The 15323-nt window shown below is 50.4% G+C and overlaps 8 protein-coding genes across 8 annotated transcripts; 4 read left to right on the top strand and 4 right to left on the bottom strand.

Moving 5' to 3' along the window:
• Nucleotides 1-201: 201 nt before the first annotated feature.
• Nucleotides 202-1647, bottom strand: N7457_009875 (putative CUE domain protein; the record flags this gene model as incomplete). The annotated part of the gene is made up of 1 exon (XM_057180918.1): nucleotides 202-1647. One exon carries the CDS (start codon nucleotides 1645-1647, stop codon nucleotides 202-204), a length of 1446 nt encoding a protein of 481 aa, XP_057029304.1.
• Nucleotides 1648-2035: 388 nt separating this feature from the next.
• Nucleotides 2036-2800, bottom strand: N7457_009874 (uncharacterized protein; the record flags this gene model as incomplete). Its single annotated transcript, XM_057180917.1, has 1 exon — nucleotides 2036-2800. The coding sequence occupies one exon, from the start codon at nucleotides 2798-2800 to the stop codon at nucleotides 2036-2038; it is 765 nt and encodes a 254-aa protein (XP_057029303.1).
• Nucleotides 2801-3667: 867 nt separating this feature from the next.
• On the top strand, nucleotides 3668-4824 carry pex7 (putative peroxisome biosynthesis protein (Peroxine-7); the record flags this gene model as incomplete). The annotated part of the gene is made up of 2 exons (XM_057180916.1): nucleotides 3668-3764; nucleotides 3821-4824. The coding sequence occupies 2 exons, from the start codon at nucleotides 3668-3670 to the stop codon at nucleotides 4822-4824; spliced, it is 1101 nt and encodes a 366-aa protein (XP_057029302.1).
• A 542-nt stretch (nucleotides 4825-5366) lies between these two features.
• On the bottom strand, nucleotides 5367-6200 carry N7457_009872 (DUF1014 domain protein; the record flags this gene model as incomplete). Its single annotated transcript, XM_057180915.1, has 3 exons — nucleotides 5367-5880; nucleotides 5952-6052; nucleotides 6144-6200. The coding sequence occupies 3 exons, from the start codon at nucleotides 6198-6200 to the stop codon at nucleotides 5367-5369; spliced, it is 672 nt and encodes a 223-aa protein (XP_057029301.1).
• Nucleotides 6201-6603: 403 nt separating this feature from the next.
• N7457_009871 (GPI-anchored transamidase) lies at nucleotides 6604-7800 on the top strand (the record flags this gene model as incomplete). The annotated part of the gene is made up of 1 exon (XM_057180914.1): nucleotides 6604-7800. The coding sequence occupies one exon, from the start codon at nucleotides 6604-6606 to the stop codon at nucleotides 7798-7800; it is 1197 nt and encodes a 398-aa protein (XP_057029300.1).
• Nucleotides 7801-9037: 1237 nt separating this feature from the next.
• N7457_009870 (cell division control 45 family protein) lies at nucleotides 9038-11416 on the top strand (the record flags this gene model as incomplete). The annotated part of the gene is made up of 2 exons (XM_057180913.1): nucleotides 9038-9565; nucleotides 9620-11416. 2 exons carry the CDS (start codon nucleotides 9038-9040, stop codon nucleotides 11414-11416), a joined length of 2325 nt encoding a protein of 774 aa, XP_057029299.1.
• A 416-nt stretch (nucleotides 11417-11832) lies between these two features.
• N7457_009869 (uncharacterized protein) lies at nucleotides 11833-13315 on the top strand (the record flags this gene model as incomplete). The annotated part of the gene is made up of 6 exons (XM_057180912.1): nucleotides 11833-11986; nucleotides 12039-12397; nucleotides 12466-12610; nucleotides 12631-12854; nucleotides 12998-13195; nucleotides 13277-13315. 6 exons carry the CDS (start codon nucleotides 11833-11835, stop codon nucleotides 13313-13315), a joined length of 1119 nt encoding a protein of 372 aa, XP_057029298.1.
• An 81-nt stretch (nucleotides 13316-13396) lies between these two features.
• Nucleotides 13397-15004, bottom strand: N7457_009868 (putative JmjC domain protein; the record flags this gene model as incomplete). Its single annotated transcript, XM_057180911.1, has 1 exon — nucleotides 13397-15004. The coding sequence occupies one exon, from the start codon at nucleotides 15002-15004 to the stop codon at nucleotides 13397-13399; it is 1608 nt and encodes a 535-aa protein (XP_057029297.1).
• Nucleotides 15005-15323: the final 319 nt, after the last annotated feature.

Below are 15323 nucleotides of genomic sequence, written 5' to 3'. Positions count from 1 at the left end.
AGGACCAATTTCCTACTCCCTAGTTCGTGATGGGACTCAGAACGACATGTACCACGCAAGTACGGTATATGCACCGATCTATGGGATTATGCACCTCGGCTTTTGCATGCGGGGAAAAGCGGAAATATTCCATGATTGAGACCTGTGAATCCTTTACTGTGTGGTCCATCATTGTCATTGATGAGCCTCATGACATATTTATCATTGTGATGCCGAGAGGTTTGCCAGAGTAGGAGCTGTATCCCTAATTGCGTGTTCGATCCCCACTGGATCCCCATCATCATCAAATTCGGCCCACTGGAAGAATGAACACCCTTCTCTCCCCGGCGCAAATCCGGCATAGCACATCCACATGTATCTTCCGCGTGTTTTATGATTGCGTTGGGCACACCGGAGGATCATGTGCTCCCCACACTTGCAGCGCGGAGCGAAATGTGGGCGGAGACTCTCACGATACCAGCGATATGTAATATTGATGCGTCGGTTGCCAGAGATCGGATGAGGTACAATAGTTTGCACTGGAGTGATGGAGTGTTTCCAACCCTCTTGCATTTCTGCATGCATGATGAGGAGAGAGTTGTGAGGAAGATGAATGGAGATTTGGCCTTGGCCGTCTGCACTTGCAGCTGAGGCACCCTGGTTCTGTGGAGATCTTGAAACTGGACTAGTCCCTTTGCCATCTTCATCTTCTTCGGTCTTATCGTCGTCACGAGTTAATATCCGACGGACTCGGAATTCCCGTGCAACCCCTAGGCTCAGGCTGCCTATCACGGGATGAGGTCCGATATAGGTGAGCTCATCCGAGTGATATCCCACACTTTCAGTTGGCCCATCGTAGCAATTGACGAACGCTGCATTGGGCCGCCACTCCTTGGGTGACTGGTATTGTAGTTTCTTGCCGCCTGGATAGAACTCTCGAATGCGCTTCTGAATCTCTTCGTTGACAATAATTTGCACCTGCCGTGACACTGATCGTAAATTCGGTGTGGCTTGGCGCACATTTGACCGATATGTGCCTCCGTATGTGTATTCTGATATCTGTTGTCGATGCTCCTCGGGGGTGGACACATATACAGCATGCGTGTGAGGACTCTGAACCGTACGGTTGAAGAGCTGAAAATCGTAGCGAGAAAAGTGTTTGGATTCTTCTGATAATTCAAAGAGGAGGTTATTGGCCTCTTTGGCTGGCAGAAAATTGTGGACGATAGTACAAGGTGTGTAGGCTGCAATGTCCTCGGGCGAGTAAAGGTGGAGTGTTTTCCCTTTCTTTGGGGGTAAGAGTTTTCTCTTGCTCGAGATTGCGTGGATGGGCTTCATACTTCCATCTTCGGCAGTTGTGAAGACATGTGATGTGAGAGATGTCTGCATGCCGAGTGATGAGCCCACGGCAGCACGCTTTTTGCTCACTAGCGTATATGGTGCGGACCCTTTTTCAGAGAGAAGTGAAGAGGCATTCTCCACGGAGCCTTCACAGGATACAAGTATATCCAATAGCTCATCTTGTTTGACGCCCGGGAAAAGCGATAACAGTAGTGCTAGCTTAATATCAGTGGAGTCTTCTGGTGGACTTGAAGACTCTTGGTTTGATTCTGGCTCCTTGTTGGCGTTCCAGAGCCTTGGACGTTTCTGAGATACAAATGCATCCATGCTTATTCAACTCTCGTTCTTTTGAAACTCGTAGATGGATGGATGGGGAAAGAGATGATCGATAAGCCACAGCTCTCGCGATAAAGCGTTTATGAGCACATGATTGCTGCGAGGTGACCAATCAGATCCCTATATTACATGTATCCATGGATAGATGCAGGGTGATGGGATGAGACGGCCTTTCTATGTACTAACTCAAGAGCATTCTGTTTGAAATTCGAGTCATATAAGCCTACGCCCGCCAATAAGCTAGCTTGCTAAGTACCAATAATAATTTTCAACCTTCATACATCCTCTTTAATGCAGTAGACCAGAGGGATCTCAGAGAAGACGCCACCAAGGAACTCAACATGGTCCGATTCCAGGCATTTCGAAAGAAGATTATATACTATGTGCTCCATTTGCCTTCTCCCAGGTATACTCGTCCCTCCCGATGATACTCCACCAAACATTTCATTCGCCGCAACCCATCAAAGACCTCTACCAATGCGTCGAGTGCCACCATTGTCCATCCGTGATATATCCCACGATACTCCAGCGCACGGTCAGGTCCTTCCATATCAACATCCCCAATGTGCGGGTGATCGCTGATCCTCGAGTCGGGGAAATTCTCCTCCACCACCTTCACCCAACATCCACCCAAATCGGCATCCCCTTCAACCATTGAGGAAAGATCCAAAACGCGTTTCAGGTGTGAAAACGCTCCATCATCTAGCATCAAACATATCCGCAGTCTGCTCGGGAGCTCTGTCTCCGGTATCCCAAGCGAAACCTTGAAATCATGAAACACCTCTCGGATAGCCTCCTCATCCATATCGCCGTATGTAGCTTGCGCATTGAAGATTTTGGAAGAGTATGTCGTCGTGAGGTTTTGTATTTGCTTATCGGGGCCTATCAATGTCCGGCCCAAAGATCGGTTTACGGCATCGTTGAGGCAACGTAGGAATACGGGGAAGAGACGCTTGGTTTCGGGCGCATAGGAGGTGCGGTAAACAATAGGCCCCCATGAGAAGGTAAGAAAGTCACGCTCTGGGCTTGGTGGTAGGGATCTGAGGCCTGGGCCTGCTCCGAGTCGGTAAACTTCTTCCTTGAGGAAGAGATTTGCTGGAGATATATAGTGGTTTGGATCTGGCATTGGCTTGTGACATTGCATTGTGGGAGCGGTTTGATTATCAGAATGCTTTGAGACCAACATGACGATAAATCCGATATGGTTCCAGGAAGAGAAATTATTATTTCAAGCAAAGTTGAAAGGAGAAAATCGAGAATGGTACAATTCAGAAGAGGCCAATCGTGGCGTCATTCCCATACTTCGATGGGGTTTGGGGCAAAGCATTCATAGGTGGCTCGATTTGTCCCTATGTGTTACGATTGGCCCTTACTGATTCTGTTGAAGTTGAAGGGGAAATGGAAGGTCTAGAGTGGTTTCTTAATGCCGTTACAATTAGGGCTAGGTGCAGCTATGGATGTAGTATGTATGTATGGATGCAGCACGATGACGTCAATGATATTGACCATCCCGACGTACCTCGACCTCAAGATACCTATCTCCAAATCTATCAACTGTTCGCTTTACCTTGAGCCCTAGCCGAGTAAGATAGATGGTAAGAAATCGTTCAAGTTAACGAAGATGGGTTGGAAATGGACTATTAGCGTTCAGATGCTGACCCGGTCACTAACAACGAAGGAATAAAAGCCTGAGGATGTGAAAATCAGCGGACACCAATCATACTGTCTCAATCTTAACCTGGAATATATATCAGGTTTCAATCAACGCAACTTGCGCTCAAGAACGAATGTGAAAGTATAGTGAAAGCCGTGCCTGAGAGGCCAAGGACCTCGGCCCATCTGATCCCCGCAATCCCGAAATCCTACGGAATTTGAACTCGACATCATTGCGATCATTACCGTTTACCATTTCGATACCCTAGCTTGCTTGAAGATCTGCTTCTATTTTTTTTTCCTTTTTTTTTCTCTTCTTCCCTTTCTACGACCGGCACCGCCCGATCAGCTTCTCACCATGCTCCACTACCGCACACAAGGTTACAACGGTTGTGCTGTCAAATACTCTCCTTTCTTTGATAATCGGCTAGCTGTTGCAAGCTCATCAAATTTCGGTCTTGTTGGCAATGGCCGCCTGCATATCTTGGAGTTGACTGCGAATGGAATCCAGCCTTTAAAATTGTAGGTGAGATTGTCGCCAACCCCGCGGCGGAGCGTCCATCAGTCGGCTATGCGACTGGAATGCTGACCCTTTGGCGCTTTACAATCGCCAGTTTCACAACACAAGACTCGCTATATGATCTCGCATGGTCCGAACTGCACGAGAACCAAGTCCTCGCCGCGTCAGGCGACGGCAGCATTAAGCTATTCGATTGCACAGCAAACGACTTTCCCATCTCGAACTGGAAGGAGCACGGCCGAGAAGTGTTCAGCGTAAACTGGAATCCAGTCGCAAAGGATCGCTTTTGCTCAAGTAGCTGGGACGGCACCGTCCGCGTCTGGTCGCCGCATCGCCCGCAGTCTCTTCTCACTCTCCCAACTCACAGCTGCACCTACTCCGCATCATTCTGCCCGCACAACCCAGACCTCATCTCGTGTGTGACTTCGGACTCATACGTGCGCGTTTTCGATCTCCGCACACCGGCTTCCGCCTCCAACCACCTTGTCACCCAAATCCCCATCCACGCCGCTCCCTCGGCGCCTGCCATCCCCGGCCCGCCAGGCGGGTCTGCCCCGGCTTCCGAAGCTCTCACTCATGACTGGAACAAGTACCGTCCCACAGTTCTTGCTACGGCTGGTGTTGATCGTGCTATCCGGACGTTCGATATTCGAGCCCCACAACAAGGGCCGCTAGCCACTATGCTCGGCCATGAATATGCTGTCCGGAAAGTGGCTTGGTCGCCTCATCTTTCTAATGTCCTGTTGAGCGCTAGTTACGATATGACTTGTCGCGTGTGGAATGACCGGTCAGATGCCGGTCCAGGTGGGGATCTAGATATGATGCGCGCTGGTCCAGGTGGTCCAGTGGTCGGTGCAGAATTGGGACGTATGGGTAGACATACTGAATTTGTGATGGGTTTGGACTGGTGCCTATTTGGAAATGAAGGTTGGTGTGCTAGCGTTGGCTGGGATGAGAGTCTATATGTGTGGGATGTACGAGCCTCGATGACATAGACTGGATATTGATATATCATCATCCGATTGTATCAAACTCTGGCAGAGCCATGATTTTGTTCTACCAAGTCATCTAAATCTAAACAAACAGGAAGTCACGGGGGATCGTGGAAAAGCGCTTGTATTATGCGCAACCATTCGATGTTTGAGCTGGTAATCACAGCAAACCGTGATATACTATAGATGCATAAGCTGAAGGGGATATTGATCATTTTATTTCGTAAGTCTATATGCCAGAACGGCTAGAGACACAATGCATAATGCATGCAGAAAAAATACATCGCAGTCATCTATTCCAGAACCTCATGCTTAATCCTTTGTTTGAACTCTGCAACGGCCCGGAGCCTCGAAGATGGCTGGTATTCCCGAGCCGTGCAAGCCAAGTCAAAACAAGTGTTATGCTCTTGCAAGCACCACCCAGGATGGGTATTGGATAGCACCAAGACATGAATCCCGGTCTAATGGGGGAATATCAGCATATCGCCAGCAACTTCCCAGAAAATCCACAAGCCTCAATGCTTGCAATCTAGAAGCAAAACAATTTATTTGCCACCCAGTCTGCCCTCGACCTTCTTGCGCTCGCCGTCCCGAAGCGCAGCAATCTCTTCCTTGGTGGAGTTGACTGCAGCATGAACCTGGTTGAACGGATTCTCCTCGCTCTTCTCAAATTCCTTTCTGCAAAGCTCGGTGCGCTGGTTACGGCGCAGACCAGGATTTTCCTGTTCAATTTCTGGCAAGCGTCGCTCCTCAAATGCGGCATATGCGGCCTTAAATCGTCGTTCGGGGTGTCGGTCGATCTTTGAGGTATCCTTCGAAGTCAGAGACAGGGCGTCGAGTGCATTATCGATACCAGAGGCGCTGAGAGCAGAAGCTTTCTTGCTGCCTGAAGGTGCATCATCCAGTTGTGAAAGATCGAGACCACGAGTCTTCTTCTGGGCGGTCTTTGCGTTTGCGCCCTTGGCTTTGGCCGGTTGAGAGGCTTCTTCTTCCTTGAGTAGGGCATCGCGCTCTGCCTTCTTGCGGGCAGCTTCAGCTTTCTTGGCCTCACTATCCTCCCTACGAGTTCATGAAAGTGGTTAGCTCAGTATTCCAGGGTATACTTTGTTTGAGAGCTCGAGTTCGCATACTTCTTAGCGTTGCTCTTGGATCCCTTGGACCATTGCTTATCTTCCTCTGCGGACTTCTTCTGGTCTTCGGCTGCTTTCTTTGATGCCGCGGCGTCCGCTTTCTATACGACAATGTCAGTTCGTATCCAGATGATCTCATTCCCAGGGATGTGGCAATAATAGCGGGGGCGGGGTTGATAAAAAAAAACATACACGAGCGTTTCCGGCGGCCTTCTTGGAGTTCTCTCCTGCTGCTTTCTTGCCTCCCATGGTGAAATATGATATTCAAGCTAACGCTGGACAAAATCTGAAGAATGGACGCGAAAAGAAAAAGGTGGAATGGAATTTCTACTACATGATCCGATCCGCGGGACCAATATGCCGACTCCGACGAAGGCGGTGACGCTGTACCGGACTTGGTCCGTGCGTAAATATTGATGCCTTGGGAACTTGGCGGAGTTCCCCAGCATTTCTAATCTCCTATCTAACCACAAGGTGAAGCTGTCTGCTTTCTTCTGGCCAGTTTGGTGGTATGGCTTTGGTATAATTCATATCTTGTGGTTGATATCTGTGGTATTCAGTTTGCTCTGTGCTTGTCATTGCAACTCCGCATTCATCAGATATCGTTACGAGCTGTGTTTCTCTCCTTACTATGACCTGATCCTCCATCACAATGGCCTTGCTTTTCCGCTTTCTACAGGCGTTCGCCTTGCTGCTTCTGACCAGCATAGTCGCCGCTGAACACACCTCCAATTGGGCAGTCCTTGTCTCTACCTCTCGCTTCTGGTTCAACTACCGCCACCTTGCCAATGTGCTCTCATTATACCGAACCGTCAAACGTCTGGGCATCCCCGACTCCCAAATTATCCTCATGCTCCCCGATGATATGGCCTGCAATCCCCGAAATGCCTTCCCCGGCACTGTCTACAGTAACGCAGATCGCGCGGTCGACCTCTACGGCGACAACATCGAGGTGGACTACAGGGGCTATGAAGTGACTGTGGAGAACTTCATCCGACTGTTGACCGATCGACTCGATGAAGACGTACCGCGCAGCAAGCGCTTGGGCTCCGATGCTGGTAGCAATGTGCTGGTTTACATGACCGGACATGGAGGCGACCAATTCCTGAAGTTTCAAGACGCCGAAGAGATCGGCGCGTGGGATCTTGCGGACGCCTTTGGACAGATGTGGGAGAAGAAGCGATACCATGAGCTGCTTTTCATGATTGATACTTGCCAAGCCAACACAATGTACACCCATTTCTACTCACCTAATATCGTGGCGACCGGCTCCAGCGAGATCGACCAGTCTTCCTACTCCCACCATGCGGACAACGACGTTGGTGTCGCTGTTATTGATCGCTGGACATATTATGTTCTCGAGTTCCTCGAGACGCAAGTGACAAGCGTCACTTCCAAACTCAACTTAGGTGATCTGTTCGATTCCTACGATGAGTCGAAGATTCACTCTCAGCCAGGTGTCCGATGGGACTTGTTCCCTGGAGGCGAGCAGGAAGGTCGTCTGCGCACTGTGGTGGACTTCTTTGGAAATGTTCAGAATGTCGAGGTTGAGAATGCGAATGCGACTGAGCCTGGTTCTCTCAAGGAGGATTTGGCTGAGATCGCGCGACTTGTGGAGAGGTGGCAGAAGCGCGACGAAGAATACTCCGCCATCCTCGGGGGTTCCTCCCGGAATATCACCGGTGACACTCGTTCATCATCTGTACATCTGAAATCAAAGACTACTGTTGGGCCGACCAAAATGGCCGAGGAAAGCAGCTGGGGCAAGCGACTAGTTGGCATCTCTGTCGTTGGGGCATGCACTGCTGTCTGGGTTGCTGGGTCAATTTTGGGCCGCTCGTCTATTTAAGGCCATACAAAGCATGGAGACTTTGCTCTGCATGAAATATGAGTCTGTGTCCCGGAGTGGTGGCTAGAATGTCTTCGCTGGGATGGTTTGGGGAAATTTAGCATGTTCATGGCGCAAGGCGTTACGTCTATTATTACCGATTTCAAATGATATCCTCCGATCGAACAATTTCATGAAGAATATGTAGGGATTCTTAGGGCATCCGCTAAAACTATGCTTCCCATTGATATCCATAATGTGCTGTCTAATTCAGGTATTTTGTATTTTGGACGCAAGATCAACCGGATTGTCGCAACACTTTTTCTTGAGGACGATTCGAAGTTAACATGTGTTTTTTTTTAAATTTGATCTCAGTCCTGAATACCATACCTACATGTAGGATTGACCCTCAATCCTCACTTCGGGCCTCACGTATTGTGGCAGAACCCATAGAGGACAAGGTTGCTCTCCGAGATGCTACCTAGTTCCAATGATTACATGGCTTTTGCCTTCTCGCATCGTTGGGCCATCCTTGGATAGATACTCTGTATACACTTGTTTGAAGGCCTCGGCTCTGTTGGATTTGAGAAAAAAAAAACACAAACACAGGCGATAGAATGCATGAATCAGACAAAGGATGCGCTGTATAGAATCAATTTAGAGTGGAAACTTCGCGTTCAGCACATAGAAACAGCCCAACGACAATCCTCCACGGAATGTCCATATCTCTCAGATCAAATTCAGGGAATTAACACCATTCTCGGTGAGATTAAGAAAGGCATAAGAGAATAATTCAACCATCCAAGAATCCAACAAGATCACCACAGCTCTGTCAAGGTGATGAAGAGGTATGGAATTTCGGCACGTGCCTTCGACGCGTCGCGCTTGTCCACTTCCCCGGCGCTATGAGAGACTTGCTGCAAGGGCTTCCTCCCCCAATAACGCTTACACCTATTCGCCTTTCCAAGTTTATTCTTACGAGTTCTCTTTCTTCATGAGCTGTCGCATGAGCATCTGAAAATTTAAAGCTGGCCATGTATCTCCCTCGGCAGCTCATCTCACACCTCTACCTACAACTCCTCCGATCTCACCACCCACTTTCTCCACCCGTCCTGATTCTCGTGGCATTAGAGCCAGACGCGCTATGTGCTTGTCGGATCCTCACCGCATTGTTAAAACGCGACTATATCCCTCATAAAATTCAACCCGTCGCGGGATATGGCGACCTGTCGCGTGCGGGGAGGAATTGGTCCGCCCCATGCAAACCACCAATGGTGGCAGCGGGGGTGTTGTCATTTGTCTCGGCGTAGGGGGTTTGGTTGATCTGGGCGAGGTGCTGGCCCTGAGTAACCCCGAGGACGAGGAGGAAGATATGGGAGGCGTGGAGATCTGGGTATTTGACGCGCGACGGCCGTGGAACCTGGGGAATGTCTTTGGTGGACAATCTGGCATGGGTAACGACATGGCTGACATCGACGTGAATGCGCGACAGCGAGGACGTGGCGTCGATAAAGGGTGTATCACTCCTGCTTATACGTCGAAAAATGGCGGCATTGTCGTGTACGACGACGGAGATATCGAGGAAGAGCTGAGCAGCGAACGAGAAGCATACTACGCGTTACTGGAAATGCCAGATGTAGATGATGACGATGATGATATGAGTGGTGATGGATCAGAAGACGAAACACAACCAGGATCGAAAAAGCGCAAATCCTGGTCAGGCCGCGAAGATGATGAAGATTCCGAAGCCGATGAGCCGCCCCATCAACGGAGGAGAAGCAATTCAGTAGGTTGCAACCTTGGTTTTTACGACCCGACAACGAACTAACGTTTGCTCAAGGGATCCTCCATCACTTCGTCTCCAACACGACGCAGGAAAACTGGGATCAATTCTTCGAACTCGTCGCGATCTGTAACGCCAACCACCGACTCGCCATCACCAGCTGAGGCGAAACAACCCTCAGCGCGGTCATTAAAGAAACGTTTACTTAATCTCAAGCGAAGACATGACTCTGTTCTACAAGCCTATTATTCGTCTGGGACATCATACTCCGAACCCATTTCGTCCCTGGTCTATTCTCTGGCATCTGAGCTCGGACGAGATGATAATGATCTGTTGTGGCTCGCTATTGTCGGTGTCTCTAGTTTGGAACTCAGTGGCCGGACAATGACCGGAGTAGGAATTTCAAACACATCAGAATCTGGAGGATCAGCAGGCTGGGGTGGCCAACGTGGTGAACACATACGACAAATACTTCGCGATGAGGTGCATCGTTTGAACCCGCCCGATCCTCAAGAATCAAATCGTGACATCCGAGGAGAGATAAACGGTGTCATTCCCACAACTGCGAGGTCACCAACTGATACATCGATTCGTCTTTCTCCCGAGCCACGATTCCTCCTTGTCAGGCACTGGTCACTATATGAGAGCATGCTCCACAGCCCATACCTTGCTCCGAGGCTACATGTCTGGACTGAAAATGGCCGCAAGCGACTTCACAAATTTCTGGCCAAGATGGGCATCAGTCTGACCCAGTGCCATCAATACTATACACACATGGACATGGAATTGAAGCGTGCGCTACGAGGGCGTCTGCTCAAGTACGCTCCAATGTATGGCCTAGATGGACTGGTGCCTTCCGAGGGAGCCGGGAGTCCTAGTGCTCGCGAGGGCTGGGGATTCGTGCGTTGCTGGGGCTGGAAGGCGTGTCTCTCAGCCACAGACGTGGGTGTTATCGTGGGTGCAATGCTGGAAGTTGGGCCACACGAGACTACAGCTTCCTGGGATACCAAACGTCTACCACGTCCACGCGATGATACAGAAAATGGCGGAATATCGGGCGAATCTGACCTGTCCAGTCTACTACCTCGATTCTGGAGTGCATACGACGCCCTTTCATTAACGTCAGAATCACCCACGATTCTTCTAGAGTCTCTACCTCTAGCCCAACATTTACACCGTGCTATTCTTCGTACCGGTACCTCCTTGCTCTCGAAGCACCAAATCCGTCACCTTCGAGCCTTCCGCATTGCTGTGGTCAAAGATGGCCCCGATGTCAAACTCTTCACAAACCCTGGGGCTTTGACCAAATTGGCCCTCTGGATCGCTGAGGCCATCCGAGTCCAAGAGAAAGAGCGTGGCGACTCAGTCAAGATCGGTCGCAAACGAGCTGCTGGAACTCCTCTTGTCCTTGCTGGTCTCGATGAAGACCGTGATCTCTACGTAGTCGTCGGCACTGGTGGCGGCGGTGGTGTTGTCGACTTCGCTGCCATGTCCAAGCGCCAGGAGGAACGGAAGAAAAAGAAAGAGGCCAAGGAAAAGAAACAAAAAGAGCGATCAGAGCGTCGGTCCAAGCGAGCAGCCGAACGTGCCGAGCGAGAAGACGGTACCGGTGCCGAAGACGAAGAGTCTGAGGAATCCGAGTCCTCGTCGGAGTCGGAGTCGGAGGACGAGGAGGATCCGCGCGGAAAGAAACATCTTCTTCGCAACCGGTTCGGCATTGCCTTCCAAGAGGTGGTTCAAGAGACCAATGCTCGTGTCCGCATTGACAGCTTCGAACACTGTGTTGTCGAGGTCCAAAAGGACGACCTCGGTGGCTTCCTCGAATCATTGAGTTTCCGCAGTGTGGTGGGTTAACTCCTCTACGAACATTTCACGCAGTCTACGACCTGTCATCTTTTGCTGTTTACTTTTGATGCATGGGATGGCTCTGGGGGATATATGGGAGGGGAAGATACTGGACTCTGAAACCGGCTATATGCATAATGACCTGTTGCATGGCTTTCTACGGCTTTCTTGCAAGCATTGCCCTTCTTGCATCTGTCTCCAATGGCGTTTATGGTGTTTCGTGTTTCTTCATCTGAAACATGTCTGGTTCTATCTAGTGGAAAGTCCATAGTTTATACATCGAATCTATGCACTTTCGACCTTCTCTCCGAGAGCTCCCTATTCCCCGCTTGTTGATCTTCTTATGCTTTGCCTGTTTGAACTGAATACAATCCTAGATTCAGCCCAGGTCGAGCACGAATAGGAACCCAGCCAAATTGCCCACGATGCCACAACCCGAATACCCCATCCTCCCCCGCGAGAGCACCCTCACCAATCTTCCCGCGGAGTATCCCACCGACACAGAAACCTGCCATGAGATCTCTGTCCTAACGTTCTGGGACATCCATCGCCCAAATCGCCAAAGCAACGGACCAAAAGGTTGACATCGTCCTTCGCGGCGATAGCACTTTGCGCGGCCACTTCCCTCTAGAGCTGGACGCCGCGCAATCGGTCTTCGGGCCGGCTGATGCCCTCATCCTCGCGCCGTTCTTGTTCCCGGGTGGCAAATTCACAAGCAATGATGTGCACTATGTCGCTGAAGGCAATAACCTTGTGCCCACCGGTGCAACGCAATTCACGAAAGATGCTACGTTCGGCTATAAGAGTTCTGATCTACGGGATTATATCGCTGGGAAAGTACCACAGTTCAAAGCAGAGCAAGTATGCTCCGTGACGATTGAAGAGATCCGCACCGGCGGGCCAGAGACAATCTGCGAGAAACTGCTTGCTGCGCCTGTGGGCAACGTAGTTATTGTGAACGCGGCAGCGGAGTCAGATATGCATGTCCTCGTAGCGGGATTGCTGCTTGCATGTCGAGAATTGAATGTGGTTGAATATATACAGCTAACAACACCCAGTCGAACCGAGCGGTAGACATTTCCTCTACCGCACCAGCGCGGCCTTCGTCTCGACTAGACTTATCCGATCTTAAGCGCCCATCTCCAGGGCTGAGCTTCATCGCCCATCACCCCGCCATACAGGTGGGTTGGTTATTGCCGGGTCGTATGTACCCAAGACCACAGCCCAGTTGAAGGTGTTGATGGACCGGCGTGGGGCGACAGACCAGCTCGCTGTCATTGAAATGAACGTCGATAACCTTCTTTCGTCGGCGGAGACGGTAGCACGGACTGGATCGCGTATTGCGCAGGAGATGGAGTCTCATCTCCGAGATGGGATGGATACGCTTGTTATGACGAGTCGGAAGCTCGTGATTGGTGATGATGAGTTCTCATCGCTGAAGATTGGGGTCTGTGGTTGCTGAGGCGTTGGCTGGTGCTTTGTGGCTGCTTCAGGTGCAGCTGCGGTTTATTATCGCCAAGGGATGAACCAATTGGTTGGGGGATAGTCTATGTCGATGGGGGATTGGAGCTGGCTGGTTTCTTTGTATAGGGCGGGAGTACTGCTTCAGAGGCTGCGACTCAGGGCTTGAATATCAAGCGTGCTACCATCGTTGGTCAGGCTGCACCGGGTATTCCTCTCTGGCAGTGCGATAGGTGGACTAGTCACCATCGGGATGTGCATTTTGTTGTATTTCCTGCTAATGTGGGAGGAGACACTTTGCAAGTTGGTGGAAGGGTGGAGTTGGTGGTGAGTAGATGGGAAGAGTGGTTAGATGAGAAGAGTATGTAGGATCAATCAGGTTCTTGCAAAGAGATAAATATCATACAGTTCGATTGTTCCAGTTTCGTTAGCAGTAATGTTAGTTGAGACTATCTGCAAAGCAAGAAAGTCTCTATTTAATTCGAAGCATCATCATATCACTCGTGAGCGTTTCATCAAGCAATTCCTTCATCCCCACCAGAAGCTCACGCTGATGCCAGCCCTTAGGCCACGTACATAGTGCCACCATCCAACAGGGATGTAAAGGCACTCGCCCTCATGGAGAACTGTTTCTACGTAATCGGCGTCTTGAAACCCGGGCCACATCTCTTCCCACTGCTCAAACTCAATAGGAGACATTTCGATAGCAGCCAAGTCAACCTTGGAGGTGTTGGACATGTCAATCTGTCTGCGAATTGTTGGCAGAGCTCCAGTCACAGGGTCTGGGTCTGCAGTCTCGTCAACCGACTCAACCCATTCACACCCCCGCGGATAGATCTGAGAGGCAGGTGTATGGGGCGAATAGAGACGAATATACTTCGTGCCCACGACCTGCGCGAGGATATTGTGATGAGGATCGTGGTGAAGAGGAGAGATCGTCCACGCAGGCCCGATCCAGGTGTTAATGATCGGATCGCTGGGCATTCCCATGTATGAGCCAGAATCGGAGTCTGGCTCAGCTGTGTCAAGGTCATTCGGTGCGGTGTCCAGTTGGGTGTCTTGGGGGTTATCATGCGCCTGGACTTTCGCCTCGCGTTCCCGCCGGTTCTTCTCATATACAGGTGTCCCTGGATCCGGACCCGGTGGGCTGATATAGCAGTAGTCCGGCACACTGATGTCCTTTCGTAAGGCGGGGATTTGAGCAAGCAAGTCATGTTGTGCCATATATGCTGTCTCTCTGTCGAGGTTGGTGGCCGAGGGTTGGTTTTCTGGTGCTTTGGGGGCAAGTCTCCCATGCCATAGATGCTTATCCACAAACTCTTTGAACGGCATGATCTTCTGTCCCCAATCCTCATCTGTGTATGACCTTCCCAGTTCAACAGGGACTAATCTGCGACCCCCGAACGTGCGCTGCCACCAATAGTCCCGCGACGCCCACGAACGTGTCGAGGTTGCGGGCCAGTAATCTATCGCATTTTGAATCACCAATGGTGTGCGAATATTCTCGATATGGTGTTCGATGGAATCAAAAGACGGCGCCGACAAATGCGGGATCGGTCGCTCCAGACGGGGTTCAGGCATGGCATCTGGAGGGAAGAGCGGGGGCGAGAACTTTCTGCGCTTCGACTGAGGATATTCAAAGCTGCCAGTATTGTCGTATTCAAATTCAGTGGATTCGGTCGCTGCCTGCAGCGTTGAGAGCAAAGATTCAACAAGCTTCTCGCGCAACAGGGCTCCAGTCATGATCAAGACTCGATCCAGGATTTCCACGATTTCCGAAAGCCATGGCGCAGTTGGGGAGATCTTCGGCTCAGTTACTGTATTCCTGACATCTTGAATGAGTCGTGAAAGGTCAAGTTGGGTTTCAAATATGTCGCAGGTCAGGCCGCATCTGGTGATGATGATGACGCAAGCTTTGACAATAGACGCGTCTGTGTAGAGTCGATGCCAGCAGGGTTGCACATTTTTGAAGGGAAAGACGTGTAGGTTTGCATTGGCAAGCTCCAACGCTTTCTCGGTCTGATTGAAGAGCAAGTCCTGAAGGTCCTGGCGGTCTTTGCATTGGAGAATGGGGTCGTCAGAGCTCGGTTCGGCGATAACGGACAACGCGTCACTGAGGACCAACGAGAGGCCCATGGCTGGAGAACGAAGCCAACAGAAGCAGAGAGAAAATAAACAAGCGATCGGTGAGGTGAAAGGAAAGAGGTGGAACAAGTTACGCTCAAGGTTATTCCAATCCGACTGCAGTCTATCGGAGCTTGGTTCTTCCAAAGTGAAGGTTTTCGTGTCGAAGAGACTTATCTCAAGATCCTCAGTCCAGCAACACGTCAATCTAGAGAGTTTTTTTTTTAAGAGAAAGAAAGAAAGAAAGAAACCATAGTGTCCTTGATGAAGATTAGTCGGGTCAAATACTCCCACAGAGCTGGATTAGGCAAAAACTGGCAGAGTGAGGCAG

The sequence above is a fragment of the Penicillium paradoxum genome, assembly GCF_028828445.1.
Source record: "Penicillium paradoxum strain IBT 22861 chromosome Unknown utg000007l_segment0_segment0, whole genome shotgun sequence".
Classification (NCBI taxonomy): Eukaryota; Fungi; Ascomycota; class Eurotiomycetes; order Eurotiales; family Aspergillaceae; genus Penicillium; species Penicillium paradoxum.
This window is presented reverse-complemented; position numbering and strand designations above follow the sequence as displayed.